Source organism: Symphalangus syndactylus, chromosome 5 (assembly GCF_028878055.3).
Source record: "Symphalangus syndactylus isolate Jambi chromosome 5, NHGRI_mSymSyn1-v2.1_pri, whole genome shotgun sequence".
Lineage (NCBI taxonomy): Eukaryota > Metazoa > Chordata > Mammalia > Primates > Hylobatidae > Symphalangus > Symphalangus syndactylus.
This window is the reverse complement of record NC_072427.2, coordinates 90,895,721-90,911,879: the sequence shown is the minus strand read 5'-3', so window position 1 is coordinate 90,911,879 and position 16,159 is coordinate 90,895,721. Positions and strand designations below refer to the sequence as shown.

At 42.8% G+C, this 16,159-nt stretch overlaps 1 protein-coding gene across 5 annotated transcripts in view; it reads right to left on the bottom strand.

Annotated features, from left to right (window-relative positions):
• Positions 1-6,424: 6,424 nt before the first annotated feature.
• Positions 6,425-16,159, bottom strand: part of LCA5L (lebercilin LCA5 like) — a 36,581-nt gene continuing 26,846 nt past the window's right edge. For all 5 annotated transcript variants that reach the window (XM_063640591.1, XM_063640592.1, XM_063640590.1 and 2 more), the window contains 4 exons: positions 12,469-12,553; positions 11,012-11,115; positions 10,730-10,847; positions 6,425-7,382 (listed from right to left, as the gene is read on the bottom strand). In XM_063640591.1, coding sequence (XP_063496661.1) covers positions 6,652-7,382; positions 10,730-10,847; positions 11,012-11,115; positions 12,469-12,553 — 1,038 coding nt within the window. In that variant the 3' untranslated portion in view covers positions 6,425-6,651. The remainder of the gene's footprint in view (positions 7,383-10,729; positions 10,848-11,011; positions 11,116-12,468; positions 12,554-16,159) is intronic.

The window sequence follows — 16,159 nt, the reverse complement described above, 5'->3', positions numbered from 1 at the left end:
GCTTTTAAGACATGCTTTAAAGGTATAAAAATAATACCTAAAAAGACAAAAGTAGTACCGATTTACTGCTTTTTTAAAAAATTGAACCTGGGAAGTACAGAAAAGCAGCAAGGAAGAAAAACCTATGACTCCATAGAACTAGGGTGACTGGCGTTAGCATCTGTGCTTTTGCTTTTTTGCATATATGTGTGAATAATGTTGAAATGTAATGATAGGGTTTTTTTTTTTTTTTAATTTATTTTATTTTTTGAGATGGAGTTTTGCTGTGTCGCCCAGGCTGGAATGCAGTGGCGCAATCTCGGCTTACTGCAACTTCTGCCTCCTGGGTTCAAGTGATTCTTCTGCCTCAGCCTCCCGAGTAGCTGGGACTATAGGCTTGCACCATGACGCCTATTTTTTGTATGTTTAGTAGCGATGGGGTTTCACCATGTTGGCCAGGCTGTTCTTGAACTCCTGACCTCAGGTGATCCACCTGCCTCAGGCCCCCAAAGTTGGGATTACAGGCCTGAGCCACCATGCCCAGTGGGTTTTTGTTTTTAGTTTGAAAATACTGGATATATTTTATAGCTTTACGTGAAAGCAGGTATCTCTTTGATTTAAAATACATCTAAAGCTCTCTTCATACCAATTTTGTCATAAATTTATGGTAAATCAAGCAGGGAAATTTTTAAATATACAAATCCATAATCTTTTTTTTTTTTTTAATAGAGACAGGGTCTCACTATGTTGCCCAGGCTGGTCTCAAACTCTTGGGCTCAAGTGCTGGGATTACAGGCGTGAGCCACCATGCCCAGCCCATAATCATTTTTTATGCATTTTATGTGCTGTTGCCACCATAAGGGGCTGGAATGCTAGGCAAACTGGTTTACTGTCCCCTGACCTGGGGGGGCTCTCTGGCCTTCCATAGTTTTTCTTACACAGTGCATTGTGGGAGAGGGGTGTGTGTGTGTGTGTGCACGCGCATGTGCTGACAGCCCCCCGGAACCGGAGCTTTAGACTTAAAGTTTTCTCCGACTCCCTTATGTGGTGGTTTCTTTCCCATCCTCATCTGAGCATTTAAAATACTATCTGTATGACTGATTTGTCATGTCTGCTGTTGTGGTTTTGTTTCTAATGTTATAGATCCTTTTTTTGTGTGTGATAAAAGGTTATTTCAGTGATGATGCAAGTGCCTTTAGGGCCAGAGACTATTCCTTGAGCTTTTCTGTACTCCTCCTGCATGCCTTCAGTCGTACCCAGGAGTATTTAACTCAGAATCACATAATGGTTTTCCGCTAGAGCCGTGTATGGTCTGTTTTCTTTGCAGTTGAAATGTTAGCAATGAACAACTGTCAGGAGAATTTTCTAAGTGCTGCTCTCTTATAAGGCCTGCGGTATGGAGCACTGTGATGACGTCTCAGATTCAAAGCCACGTGTGACTGGTTTGAACACCACTGGAATCCCAGGCCAGGCAGCTCATCCTGTCTCTGGGCCCAGGGTTCTTGTGTGGGTCGGCTTTCCTGCATGCATCTTTGGGATCTAACGTGTATCAATCTATCGACAGTCACAGTGCTGACTCTTACCAGTGAATTCAGTCATAAATAGCATGAATATTGTATAGTTTTAGCCAATATTGTGGGAAAGGATATTGGACTCTAAAGGGTACGGTAATCATTCCTTTATGTTGCCCAAATTCTTTTCCTGTATTTTTTTTTTTTTTTTTTTAGAGACAGGGTCTCATTCTGTCACCGAGGCTGGAGTGCAGTGACACGATCATAGCTCACTACAACCTCATGCTCCTGGTCTCAAGCGATCCTCCAGCCTCGGCCTCCTGAGTAGCCGGGATTACAGGCATGCGCCACCATGCCTGGCTATTTCTCATTTTTTATTTTTGTAGAGAGCAGGGTCTGACTGTGTTCCCAGGTTGGTCTCGAACTCCTGGACTCAAGTAATCCTCCTGCCTCAGCCTGCTAAGTAGCTGGGACAACAGGTGTGTACCACAACTCTGGACTAATTTTTAAATTTTTGTAGAGATGGGGTCTTGCTATGTTGCCTAGGCTGGTTTCAAACTCCTGGCCTCAAGTGATCTGCCTCAGCTTCCCGGAGTGCTGTGATTACAGGTGTGAGCCACTGTGCCCAGCCATTTTTCCTGAATCTTTTTAAAAAATAGTTTTTATTAAATATTGAGAGGTATAAAATATTTAAAATATGTAAATTTTAAAGATTAAAAACACAATACAAATCTTTGTATCTTTCACCCAAGTTTTAGAAGAACCTTTGCGATCCCCACTGAGCAAAGGTAACACCACTGCTCTGAATTTTATCATTTCCTGTTCGTCAGAGTTTTATCACAGATTTGAATCTGTAAGAATACATTGTTTGGTTTCGCATGCTTTTCAGCACGCAGACATGTCTGTTTTTTGCGCTTCACTTTACTGTGCTCCGTAGAGACTCTATTTTTCACAAATTGAAGGTTTGTGGCAACCCTGCATCGAGCAAGTCAGCGCCGTTTATCCACAGCATGTGCTCACTTTGTGTCTTTGTGTCACATTTTGGTAGTTCTCGTAACATCTCCTATTTTTTCATTATTATATGTTATGGTGGTCTGTGATCAGTGATCTTTGATGTTACTATTGTAATTGTTTTGGGGCATCACGAACTACACCCGTATGAGGCAGCAGATTTAATGGATAAATGTGTGTGTTCTGACTGCTCCACTGACTTGGCCATTCCCGTCTCTCCCCCCTCCCCAGGGCTCCCTATTCCTTAAGACACAAAAATGTTGAAATTAGGGCAACATTGGCCCCTAATTTCAATAATAATGATGGCCTCTAAATGTTCCAGTGAAAGGAAGAGTTGGGTGTCTTTCCTGCTAGCTTTTATTTACTTACTTAATTTATTTGAGATGGGGAGTCTTGCTCTGTTGCCCAGGCTGGAGTGCAGTGGCTTGATCTCGGCTCACAGCAACCCCCGCCTCCTGGGTTCAAGTGATTCTCCTGCCTCAGCCTCCCGAGTAGCTGGGATTACAGGCGTGCACCACCATACCTGGCTAATACTTGTATTTTTAGTAAGAGACGGGGTTTCACCATGTTGGCCAGGCTGGTCTTGAACTCCTGGCCTCAAGTGATCTGCCTGCCTCGGCCTCCAAAAGTGTTGGGATTATAGTCTTGAGCCACCTGTAAAGAGTCTGAGTTCTTTACTTACAATTTTTTAGTTCACTGAGCTGGAGACCCCAGGGAGGTCCCAGCATTGTATGGAAAAGGGACCCCCTAACTTAGGCTGCCTGGGTTTTGTCCTCAGGAGGAGTCTGTGTTGCTCGGACACGTTCGGCAAATGCCGTTTAGGCAGAAGCTTACTTGAGTGCTTTGCTTACTTATCTCCTTGGATGCCTAATTTAGTGTTTACCAGCTGAGCAGCTGATTGAGAAACGTTTTCTGTAGTTGGTACAGCATTTTCAGCTTTTGTTATAGCAAGAGTGTTGGAATACCTTCTCTCTCAGAGCTCAGGAAATGGATTTGTTTTTAAAAATCTTTTTTCCATGATCGTAAAGTTATGTTCATTATAGCAAATATGCGAAAGAAAGCCAAAGTAGAAAACACTTAAAATAAATTAAAAATTGGCCCCAATCTCATAATACCTCAGAGATAAAAAGTTAGCATGCTAATCTGTTACCCTCTAACTTTTTTATTCATACAATTAAGATGACTAGACAACAACAGGCTTAGATTGTATTTTTATTAAATTAGTTCTCTACGCTTCTAAATATAGCTCTGATTTAATATTACGATGTGTGCTTTCATTGTGGGTGGGCATAAGAAAAGATCCCTTGGAAAATCCTCTATCTGCTATGAAGCTGAAGTAGACATTGTCATGTTACTCAGCATACCATTTCCAGGAGTCCTTTTAATACATTTCTCCAGAATTTAGGCCACTATGTCATCTCACTTAATTTGCGTATTTCCCCTTATGAGCCTGTGAGAGCTCTCCCTCCCTCCCTCCCTTACTCCTTCCGCCCTCTTCTATGTTATTCTACCTTGCTTTTTATAAAAGATCAAAGCATATGCCAATTGTAGTATTTATCTCATCTTTGGTTTTATTATTTTTTTAATTAATTAATTTATTTGACACGGAGTCTCGCTCTGTTGCCCAGGCTGGAGTGCAGTGGTGTGATCTCAGCTCACTGCAAGCTCCGCCTCCCGGGTTCACGCCATTCTCCTGCCTCAGCCTCCTGAGTAGCTGGGACTAAAGGCGCCGCCACCACACCTGACTAATTTTTTATTTTTAGTAGAGACAGGTTTCACGGTGTTAGCCAGGATAGTCTTTATCTCCTGACCTCGTGATCCGCCCGCCTCGGCCTCCCAAAGTGCTGGGATTACAGGCGTGAGCCACCGCTCCCGGTCTACTATTTTTATTTTATTTTATTTTTTTGAGATGGAGTCTCACTCTGTCGCCTAGGCCAAAGTGCAGTGGTGGGATCTTGGCTCACTGCAACCTCCGCCTCCCAGGTTCAAGCAATTCTCCTGCCTCAGCCTCCTGTGTAGCTGGGACTACAGGTGCCGGCCACCACACATGGCTAATTTTTGTATTTTTAGTAGAGACGGGGTTTCACCACGTTGGTCAGGCTGGTCTCGAACTCCCGACCTCAGGTGATTGCCCGCCTCAGCCTCCCAAAGTGCTGGGATTACAGGCGTGAGCTACTGCGCCCGGCTCTATTTTTATTTTTATATTTTTTGAGACAGGGTCTCGCTCTGTCGCCCAGGCTGGAGTGCAGTGGTGTGATCCTGGCTCACTGCAACCTCCACCTCCCAGGTTCAAGCGATTCTCCTGCTTCAGCCTCCCAGGTAGCTGCCATTACAGTTAATATTACACACCAACCCATAAACATCACTGGAAAGGAAATAGTATGGTTTAGATTATAAACAAGTTGCCCTAATAACTAAATGAAGTAAGCTAAATAAAAGCGAGGCTGGGAGTATAGCCTCCTTTTTATCGTCCTAATTTAAAATATCCTAAGTTTAGTAAATATATTAGTTAGGACTGAGCAGCTAGCTTGAATAAACACCAGCAGGGCCATGGTACTGTTTTATGGTTTTTAGAACAAGATTAACAGAAAAATGGTCAACGTACAGGTATGCAACAAATCTCAATAAATGATACTGGATCTCAGGTGTACACAAGGAAAGCATCATCCACAAAGGCAGGACATTGGATACCCAGGTTAGCTGAATAAGAGAAACTCAAAAATGATTTTCATGGCTGGGCACGGTGGCTCATGCCTGTCATTCCCAGCACTTTGGGAGGCTGAGGTGGGCAGATCACCTGAGGTCAGGAGTTCAAGACCAGCCTGGCCAACATGGCAAAACCATTTTTAGTCTCTAACAAAAATACAAAAATTAGCTGGGTGTGGTGGTGCACGCCTGTAATCCCAGCTACTCTGTAGGCTGAGACACGAGAATCGCTTGAACCCCGGCGGGGTGGAGGTTGCAGTGAGCCAAGATCGTTATCACTGCACTCCAGCCTGGGTGACACTGAGACACTGTCAAAAAAAAAAAAGATTTTCATAAAACTAACCTTGGTAATCACTATATATACACACACACACACACATACATATATGTATTTTTTTTTTTTTTTTGAGATGGAGTCTCGCTCTGTCACCCAGGTTAGGGTAAAGTGGCATTATTTTGGTTCACTGCAGCCTCTGCCTCCCAGGTTCCAGCGATTCTCCTGCCTCAGCCTCCTGGGTAGCTGCCATTACAGGCATGTGCCACCACACCCGGCTGATTTTTTGTAGTTTTAGTAGAGACAGGGTTTCACCATGTTGGCCAGGCTGGTCTCAAACGCCTAACCTCAAGTGATCCACCTACCTCGGTCTTCCAAAGTGTTGGGATTACTGGTGTGAGCCATAGCACCCAGCCTATTTTTTTTTTTTTTTTAGTAAAAAGAGTCTTTTGATCATACTGTTCCCTTTCAAAGCTGCTGCCACATTTTTTTTATTTTTTGAGACACGGTCTCACTCCGATTGCCCAAGCTACAGTGCAGTGGCACGATCGTGTCTCACTGAAGCCTTGACCTGGGTGCAAGTGATTCTTTGACCTCAGCCTCCCAAGTAGCTGGGACTACAGGCACACACCACCACACCTGGCTAATTCTTATAATTTTTGTAGAGACGGGGCTGTACCATGTTGGCCAGGCTGGTCTTAAACTCCTGGACTCAAGTGATCCTCCCACCTTGGCCTCCCAAAATGCTGGGATTACAGGCATGAACCACTGCATCTGGCCTGCTTCCATGTTTTTAAGTTACAATTCAACTCTATTGCTGATAAATTTTGTTGTGTAGGAGATGCATATGTCTTGGGTTGACTAACTTAAGAGTTACTAGCTATGGAGTCCCACAGAATACTAAAACCATATAGTAAACCAGTCTTCCAGAAGATAATGGATGTTTCAGTTGTAAAGATGTAAATTTGTATTTGAAGTGTTATCATTGGCTAATATAAAATAGATTTTTTACTAGATTAGCAATAAAACAAAAAATTAATTATCGAAAGTCAATTAAGTACTAAAACACATACATACATACACATCCTCTCTCACACATTTCAAAAATAAGATGCAAGGCACATAAGCAGCATTATATCAAACCAGAATGCATTAGGATGTTGACTATATTTACATAATTATTTTTCTTTTTCCTTCTGTAGGTGACGATGGCTTAATAGAATTTACCACAGTTACTTTAGAGTCTCCAAAAGCATTGCTGGCGGAGGCCTGACTGGGAGGCAGGGGATGCGACTCCTTACTTTGCAAAGGCTCCTCTGAGCCTTTTGCAACACCAGGACTTGATTGGTCAGTTTTCAAGACGTAGCCTGATCCAAAGAGTTCTTCCATGAGACTGCTTTTCTTATCTCTGAAAGTTGTATCCTTCACTTTTATTCTGGAAGACTTACCAAATGAGGGCTCATACCCACTGTCAGAATGCTCTAGCTCCATTTCCTCTCTGTTACTGAGATGCTTGCCTGTACTATGACTGTACCTCATGTTGCCGGCATTGGCTGGCCCCCCTGAAGCAGGAAGCCCATGATGCAGGTTTTCAGTGGCTTCTGTGAATGAGTAATGCCTTCTTTGTCTGAGGGGGCCTTTCGTGTAGGGAGCAGTGCCTTTGCGAAGTGTGTCATCCATGCCATTTCTCTGCATGCTTCTTTTAAACTTTTCTCTTACTGGAACATCTTCTTGATTGCTTTCTCTTTCAGGATGAATAACTTCAATTATTTTTGGTGGTAGTTCTTGCTCTTCTTTCACAAAAATAGTTTTCTTTTCTTGGTCTTCTTTTTTGTCTTTTTGTCTTCCAGTATTCTCCAGCAGTATTTGGACTTCCAAATGTTTCTCTTCCCCTGATAAATCTATATTAGAAGAATAGGCAATTTAGTGCTGTTTAAAATGAATAGATCTCTATGTCAAGATGGCATGTCTAGTACACTTACATGCACCGCCTCACAAGCACATTGAAATGACAGAAAAGGTAAGAAAATAGATGCATAGACAAAAGATTACAGAGAAGGGTGCTATTAACAAATGTGTTATGTTACAGTTTCTTGGAACTTCCCAAGCAAATGGGAATTATGAAACCAAAAGAAAAATGACATTCATAGAAGAAGAAATAAAATTTGCCAATAAGGTTATTAATAGATGTTTAACATCACTAACTGGACATATTGCCAGTTGAAACAATGATGGCTGGGTGCAGTGGCTCACACCTGTAATTCCGGCACTTTGGGAGGCTGAGGCAGGAGGACTGTTTGAGCCCAAGAGTCTGAGACCAGCCTGGGCAACATAGCAAAACCCTGTCTCTACAAAAAATACAAAAATTAGCTGGGCGTGATGGTGCTTGCCTGTAGTCCTGGCTACTCAGGAGGCTAAGGTGGGAGGATCACTTGAGCCCAGGAGGACAAGACTGCAGTGAGCCGTGATTGTGCCACTGCATACCAGCTTGGGCAATAGAGCAGAGCTGTTTCAAAACAAAACAGAACAGAAGAACAGAACAGAACAGAACAGAACAGAACAGAACAGAACACAATGAGAACATTTTTCATCCATCCAATTGGCAAATAATTTCTAGAGCTGGTGAGAAGATGGGGAAATTGGAATGTTTGGTCCCCACTGGTGGGTGTGTTGTTGGCACAGCATTTTTGGATGGCAATTTGGCAGTATCAATCAACATTTCAGGTGAATATACTCTTAGACCCAACAACTTCTTAGAACGAACCTACAAAAAATAGACAAGGATAAGTGCAACGATGTTCACTGAGGCATGGTTTAGTAACAATAAAACCTCCTAAACATCTGCCAAAGGAATAACGGTTAAATAAGGTATGGCATGTGCAGTCTGGAATTCCAGGCAGTTATTATAGACAGTGAGCTGGATCCATGTGAACTGATGGGGAAAGATGTTCCCACTGTAGAATATAAGCACATGAGGGCAGGGTTTTGCATTTGCTTCCTGCTGTCTCCCTAATGCCTAGAACAGTGTCTGACACATAGTGTATGCTCAGAAAGTATTTGTCGAATGAATGGATACACTTTCTAGGACACTATGAATTAGGACAATGGACTGAAAAATAAGCGGAAAACTTAAACACACCAGTGACCACAGTGCAACTGCAACTGACGATCAGTTTCCACCAAACTGCAACAGAGAGAGTGGCTTTACTAGTGAGTTCTGTCAAACTATTGTGTTATTTAAACATTACTTGGCCTTACAACTACTGAATGCCCAATGTGTTCAACAAGGGCTCTCCATGCTGCCTAAGGGAACACGTCTGATTTGCAGCCCTGAGTGAACTCTGGGACTCATTCATCACGCATGTACTTTCCTCAGAAGTTGCTCTTGCCCAGCTTTGCGGAGCTGCACCCAGATCTCCCATGAGCGGTAATGTAACATGAAAACAATGAGCCACATCTTCAAAATTCCAAAGGAAAATGACCCCCAACCTAGAGTTTCCTATCTAGGCAATTATTAGTCAAGTGTAAGGGCAGAATAATGACCCTTCCAGATGAGAGGTGTACAAATGTACCTTACCTACAGCCATTTACAAGAAGCTGGTGAAGACTGTGCTCTTTAAAACATGATGGAATTTACCAAGAAAGAGGAGGACTTGGCTTAGGAAAGAGAAGATCCAGTAGAGAAGGGGAATGACAGGAGTCTGCAGGAAATGATGACAGGCAGTCCCAGGATGTTAGCTGCACACCAGATGAGGAGACAGACTAGGACCCCCGCTCCATTAGACCTCCAGGTACCAAACACCAGATGAGCCAGGGCCTTGGCCTGTCTTGCCCATGGCTGATGAAGTGTTGTACTCTCTATCAAACCCTGCAGCCTGGGCCAGCTGAGGGCTCTCCTTGGACCCCACAGAAGCAGTTTGTTTCCACCTACTCCCAAGAGCTGAAGGTAAACTTTGGCGATCTTAGAACAGGAAAATCTGGGCAGCCCGTTCTCTCGGCCTTAGCTCTCTTGGGCCTGCCCAGAAGAGCTCTGCCAGATGCCATGGATCTGATGGCTTTTCTATCTACCAGGACGATTCAGGACCTCACCCACTGATTGGGCCCTTGTATATTCAAGGGAGCTGAAGCTGGAGTCCTTTTTCTGGAAGTCTTTATTCAAAAGTGGTAATATTGCCCTTTGCTCAGCTGGATTTGAATAATTTGCTAGTTTTTCAAAGCTGAATATATTATTTAAGGATACTATTATGAAATGAATGTTTGTATTCCTTCCTCTCAAATTTCATATGTTAAAGCCGTAACCCCCCAAGTATGGCTATATTTGGACACTGGGTCTTTAAGGAAGTAATTAAATGCGATCACAAGGTTGGGGCCTTCATGATGGAATTAGTGTCCTTATAAAAAGAAACACTGGAACACTGGTGCTCTCTCCCTGACTCTCCTCGTGCAAGCACTAAGGAAAGGCCACATGAAGACACAGTGAGAAGCGGGGCATCTAAAGCCAGGAAGAGGGCCTTAACCGAAGCCAAATGCCTAGAACCTTGATCTCGGACTTCCCAGCCTTCAGAACCATGAGAAAATAAATAAGTGTTGTTTAAACCGGCAGTCTGTGGTATTTTCTTACGGCAGCCCGAGCAGACGAATGTAGCTACATATAAAGACAGGGAGCTGTGAGGGAAAGCAAGGGAATGACTGGCCTAAAACCCAAGACGGTGGTGGTTTCTGGTGGGCAGGGCGAGGGGATATGATTGTGAAGGGCCCAAGGGTGTTCCAAGGAGCACTCATCCACTGTTTCTTAAGCAGGCTACTGGGTACACAGGTGTTCCTTTCATTGTAATTCTGGAAACGGTTTTACATTTTTTTATTTTTATTTTTTGAGACAGAGTCTCACTCTGTCGCCCAGGTTGGAGGGCAGTGGCACAATCTCGGCTCACTGCAACCTCTGCCTCCTGGGTCCAAGCGATTTTCCTGCCTCAGCCTCCTGAGTAGCTGGGACTGCAGGCACATACCACCATGTCATGGCAAAAATGTTTTGCATTTTTTAGTAGAGACAGGGTTTCACCATGTTGGCCAGGCTAGTCTCAAACTCTTGACCTCAGGTAATCCGCCTGCCTCGGCCTCCCAAAGTGCTGGGATTACAGGTGCGAGCCGCCACACCCAGCTGTTTTATGTGTGCTTTATTTACACATATAGTTATTCACAATTTTAAAGAAATCAGATAAGATAGACTTTAAAGAGTTGTTAAAATTACCTTCATATTTTCTCTTAGAATCCTCTTGCTTTGGTAGTTTATTGACACAGTGAGGAATTTCATGATTTATTTCAGTTGATTTTTCTTTATGATCAATGTTTCCTGTTGCCTTTTTACCCTGTAATTTAGAAAAGCAGCAAAAACACATTTTGGGGGGTCTAAACTTAAAATTGCATTTTATTCTAATGACTACAAATACTTTTCACATAGAACAAGTGACTGTAGGCTATTCTTGGTAAGACATGTTGAATTAGACACTGCAAGATTCCAAATTTGCTGTACCTTAGTTGTCAAAGGTGGAACATCTGATTTTTGGGTTCCCTGGTCTCTCATACTTGGGAATGGCAAACTTTTTCTGTCTGCTTGGACTGATTTTGTTGAAGAAACTATAGAACAGGTAGATTATACGTAAGAAACATATTTTACATTTGGATGCAATATTGATTTTAAACATAAAATAACATTTATGCAATGTAATAATGAAGTATACTAAGTATTTTCTAAATATTCTCTCTATATATAGCATTTGTTAGTTTCCTGTTTTTCCCTCCACGGCCCTTGCTTTGTCTTACTTTGGGCCTCACAGTGTTAGAGTACAAAACAAGTAGGTGTTAGGATAAGCCAGTGTTGCTGCTGGAGGACAAGGCTGTCCTTTGTGGACGGGATTCAGCAAGGTAGACGTGTAATTGTGAGAGGCCAGGCCACCGAGCTGTCCTGTGGCAGAGCTCTTGATTATCAGTGGTTAGACTGTCCGTGCTGAAGCGCATGACCACTAAATCTAGACTGCACTTCCCCTGAAAAGTGAAGGAAATTATATCATTTAAACAACCCCTTGGTTGATTCATCGTCTCTATTATTCTAGATTATAAGCCAGAAGCAAACAAAGGCAGGCAAGGAAATTGGAGGTTGTTGCATCTGGAAGTAAACATGTAGCTACTTCTTCTAAGAAAACAGAGGTGAGTATTCCTATGGTACTTCTGAGTTGAATCTGTTGCTGGGAGATCTTGGGGGGAAAGCAGTGCACGTGCTCTTGAAGGAAAGAAGACTCTTCACCAATGAGCGGTATACACTAATGATAGTGGCATCAATATAGACGAATCTCAAAAACACTATGCTAAACAAAAGAAGCCAGAAACAAAAGGGTTCATGCTGTGGGATTCCACTTACATGAAATTCTAGAACAGACAAACTAAGCTATTGTGACCAAAGGAAAGTCAGTGGTTGCCTCGGGTGAGGTAGGGGACTACTGACTGCAGGGGACACGAGGAAGCTTCCTGGGGAGGCGGAAATATTCAATATCTTGATTGGGGTGGTGGCTCCATCGGTATAAACTTCTGTCAAAACCCACTGAGCTGCGTGCACACTTAAAATGGATGCATTTTATTGAGGTCAAGTATACCTCCATAAAGTTCATTTTGAAAAGCCATACACTGGCTAACAGATATACTTAGAAAGTTCACTTTTTGGCAGACATTTTGCTTCAAGCTGAAGTTATCCTCCTGCTCCACCTGAAGAAAGGACATAAAGGGGTGTGCTGAGGGTGGGAGAACAGGAAAGCATTTCTATTCCTTTCTAGCCATGTCACCATCTCAGTCTCATTATTCTTCTAGAATCACAAAATGTATTGTAATGCCTAATGAAGTGATTTTTGAAAATATCCATTATTTTGTCTATATAAATTAGGAAAATCTGACTAGATACTTAAAAATAGATTTTGAGCAAAAGTAATTAAAACATACCTTTTGGATAGTCCTCTGTGTCGTGTAAATTTTTAAGTATTCGATGACTATAGATGTTTTTAATTTCAAGCTCACGATCCTTTTCCTAAAAAGAACCACAAAACCGATTTTTCTATAAATGTTTGCTTTTGTCAACCCTGATTTCTTTTAAAAACAATTTAAATGAGCTCAGTATCCTATGAATAAAATCTGCAGATTTTAGAAGAAACAGAAATAGGCCATTCCTGACATCAAAAAGTACTAGCTTTTTAAACAAAGTGACACATTATTGTGATCGGGACGGTATTTTTGAAGAGCCTTGCAGCTTAGTAAGCTTGTCCACTGTTTTCCTTCTGTCCTGTGGGCCTTGAAGTTTATGAAATATTCTTCTGTACTGTGCACTACAGTAGCCACTAGCTGTATGTTGTGATTTCATTTAAATGAAAATAAAACTAAAATTTACGTCGTCAGCCACACTATTTGTATTTCCAATAAGCGGTCAGCAGCTGCGTGTGACTAGTGACTACAGTATTGGATGGCACGGGTGAACATTTCCGCCATCTAATAGAAAGTTCTATGACACAGGGCTGCATCTAGACAAGGGCAGTGGGGGGAAAGCCTAGAACAAGGGTATCATGTTCCGTTTTAAATTTCATATTTTTTTTTTGAGTCTTGGCAAAACAGATGTTTTGAAACCTTAACTTGTTGAGGAACAAAGAAAGGGTTTTTATTAAATATCAAATGCTCCTTCTTACATGTACACCAGGAGGCAAGAAAGGCTTTGGACTCAAGACCATTGAATTTTAGTAACAACCATGGTTAAGAGAGGTGGGCATATATGAAGTAAGGAGGAAGGAACCCAGGGATGTCAGAGTGTGACAGACGTGCATGTGCACACACATACGGGGGGGTGGGGCGGGGAGAGAGAGAGAGATCTTGTCTCCTTGTGCCCCTTAGGGTCAAATCTGTGGGCCAAGGGATATTCAGGGGGTGAGAAACATCTCTGAGGTTCGGGAAAGTCTCAGTGCAAGAGGGCTTGGCGTGGTCCAGGAAAATTGCAAGCCCCTTAAAAAGCGCCTCCCCCGCCGCCCCATTCATCATGGAGCTAAAGTAATATGGTATTGCCCAAGTGTAAGTTAGAAAGGGCTAAATACGCTCTCTAGGCCAGAGATTGTGCTTCCCTTACCCTTGCAACCTGTGGAGGGACCTGTGGAGTGGGACCTGTGGAGGGAGCTGCACCTGCCCTGGAGTCCTTAAGGTTAAAGGTCCAGGTGCTCCCACAGCACAGGCTTTGCAATAGAGAATCTAGCCAGGGATCAGATGGAGGATGCATCTCAGAGCATTTGCATCAACAGTCAGCAAGGGACAATCACCAAGATTTATTTGACCAGACTGAGAAGAGGCCAGGAGTTTTAGCAGCCACATTCAGTACACATCAGACAGGGTCCTGGGAATTTAAGACCAGTCACTCGTCAGGAGAACCAGGTCTAGAGAGGGGCCAGAGGGCAGAACACAGACCAGAGGCCTCTTTTTCGCTCCACCAGGAGTACACGTATGTTTTCTCTCATGCCCAGAATGCCATCTCCACTGAGACAGAAGATAGGGATGAGGAAAAAGTCTGCAAGTCTAAGAGACAACCTAGCATAAGACTGTTTTGAGTTAGAAGAGACTGAGACGAGCTTTTATCCATTGCTTCTTGTCCAACTGCCATCATCATCCCTAATTTGTGGGACTGGGGCTCATAAGGAAGTATGGCTCAGTTACAGAAAATAAAGAACATGACATATTTTTGTACCTGAATTGTACAGTGTAAATTTTCTACTCATTTGAATCATAAAATTAGTTTATTATCAGAGGTACACAAAGGGATAAAACATGAGAATATTAATCTTTTCTACAATTTAAGTTTCTGGAGGCAAAAATGTCAACAGTTCATTTCTGTTTTCTTATTGTGGTAACACTTAGCCAAAAGAACGGTAAATGCTGACAGTTCATCACCACGAAAAGTTGATCAGGTATATTCTGGATAATAGCTTTCAGATGAAGGATATTATGTATAACATTTTAGAATGATTTTCCATTCCACACTGGTTAAGAAACATTTTCATATTTACAGGGACAAATTTTGATTACCTGAAAAATTCAATTCTATCTTTTGATTTGGTCTGGACACTTGGAGGTCAGCAACTGAGAGCAGGAAGGAGGCAGAGCAACAGAACAACAAGCGGCCGCGACAGGGGCAGCGGGGGTCATAAGGAAGCAACCTGGAGGACAGTCCTCCTTGCGGCTTGGAGCAGAGCTTCAGGTTGGGCACCACGACAGAGCGGGGCCAGAAGTCTAACACAGCCCATTTGGAACACAACCCGGGATACTTGTGTGGCTGGGTTCAATCAGTCAAGGGAAACAAGAAGATAATCCGTGGCTGGGAATGTTCATGGAATGCTCGTGGAATACTCAGTGCAAAGACTCCCCACAAGCGCAAAGGGTATCAAGTAAGAGTTAAATGGGAAGTTGGGTCATGGTGTGCAATCATATTAAGGTCAGCATTGATGGCTTCCAGAACTTAGATAGAAAGCAGTGTCTTAATGCAGGAGTGTGACTGTAGCCTGGGTGTAAGACGGGTGGCAGTACCTCACGTGGGAGCTGTGGAAGGCTGACATCCCTCTTCTTACTTTGGCTCATACTGCAGAAGTGGGCCTAGAACTTGGCGTGGGATGACTTTGAAAATGAGTTTCAAAGTAAAGAAACAGAACTTTTGATCTTTGGGACCAGACTCTTCCAAGCTCAAACAATGACTTTCGTTAATGTGGCAGACTGTATTTTCCTAGAATTCCCACGACAAGATTTCTAGTCCTATATGCTCTTCAAGAACCTTGTGACTCCCTACCAAGAGGTGGAGTTCACTGCTTGAACTGCCTAGGACCGCCCTGACAAATGCTGTGAGGTAGAAGTGATGCTGCGTGGCTGCCAAGGCTAGGTCATAAAAGGCAGTATTGCATCTGTCTGGTTTCTCTCTCTCTCTCACTCTCTCTGTGTGTGTGTGTGTGTGTGTGTGTGTGTGTGTGTGTATCTGTGCATATTTTAGTTTGTGATTGTCTATGTTTAGTTTCAGTAATCTACAAAAAAGAAAAACCCCTTTTTATCTTCCAGAAATTCTTTGTTAGATCTGGTAGTTTCGGTATCCTTTCTGGGATTCTGGATTATTTTATTTATTTTTAGAGACAAGAGTCTCTCTCTGTTGCCCAGTCTGGAGTGCAGTGGCGCCATCACTAAAGCCTCCAACTCCTGGGCTCAAGAGATCCTTCTGCCTCAGCCTCTGGAGTAGCTGGGATTACAGGCTTGTGCCACCATGCCCAGATAATTTCTAAATTGTTTTGTAGAGACAGGCTTTGTTCTGTTGCCTTGGCTGGTCTTGACTTCTTGGGCTCAAAAGATCCTTCTGCCTCAACTTCCCCAAAAATGATGTAGGCCACCATGCCTGGTTTGGGGTGTTATTTCAAAAATACATTTTCTGTCACTTCCATGGGGCTTTGGCAGGGAGGGACAAAAAGCATGTGTTCAGGCCACCTTCTTGATCTAGCCATCAAGAAGAGTAGAAACTCTTTTAAAAATGCATAAAATATGTAATTTCAAAAGCACTTTTCTCTTTGAAACTTTATTATACAAATTAAAATATATATATATAAAAAAGTAGAATAGGACAGTAAACCTC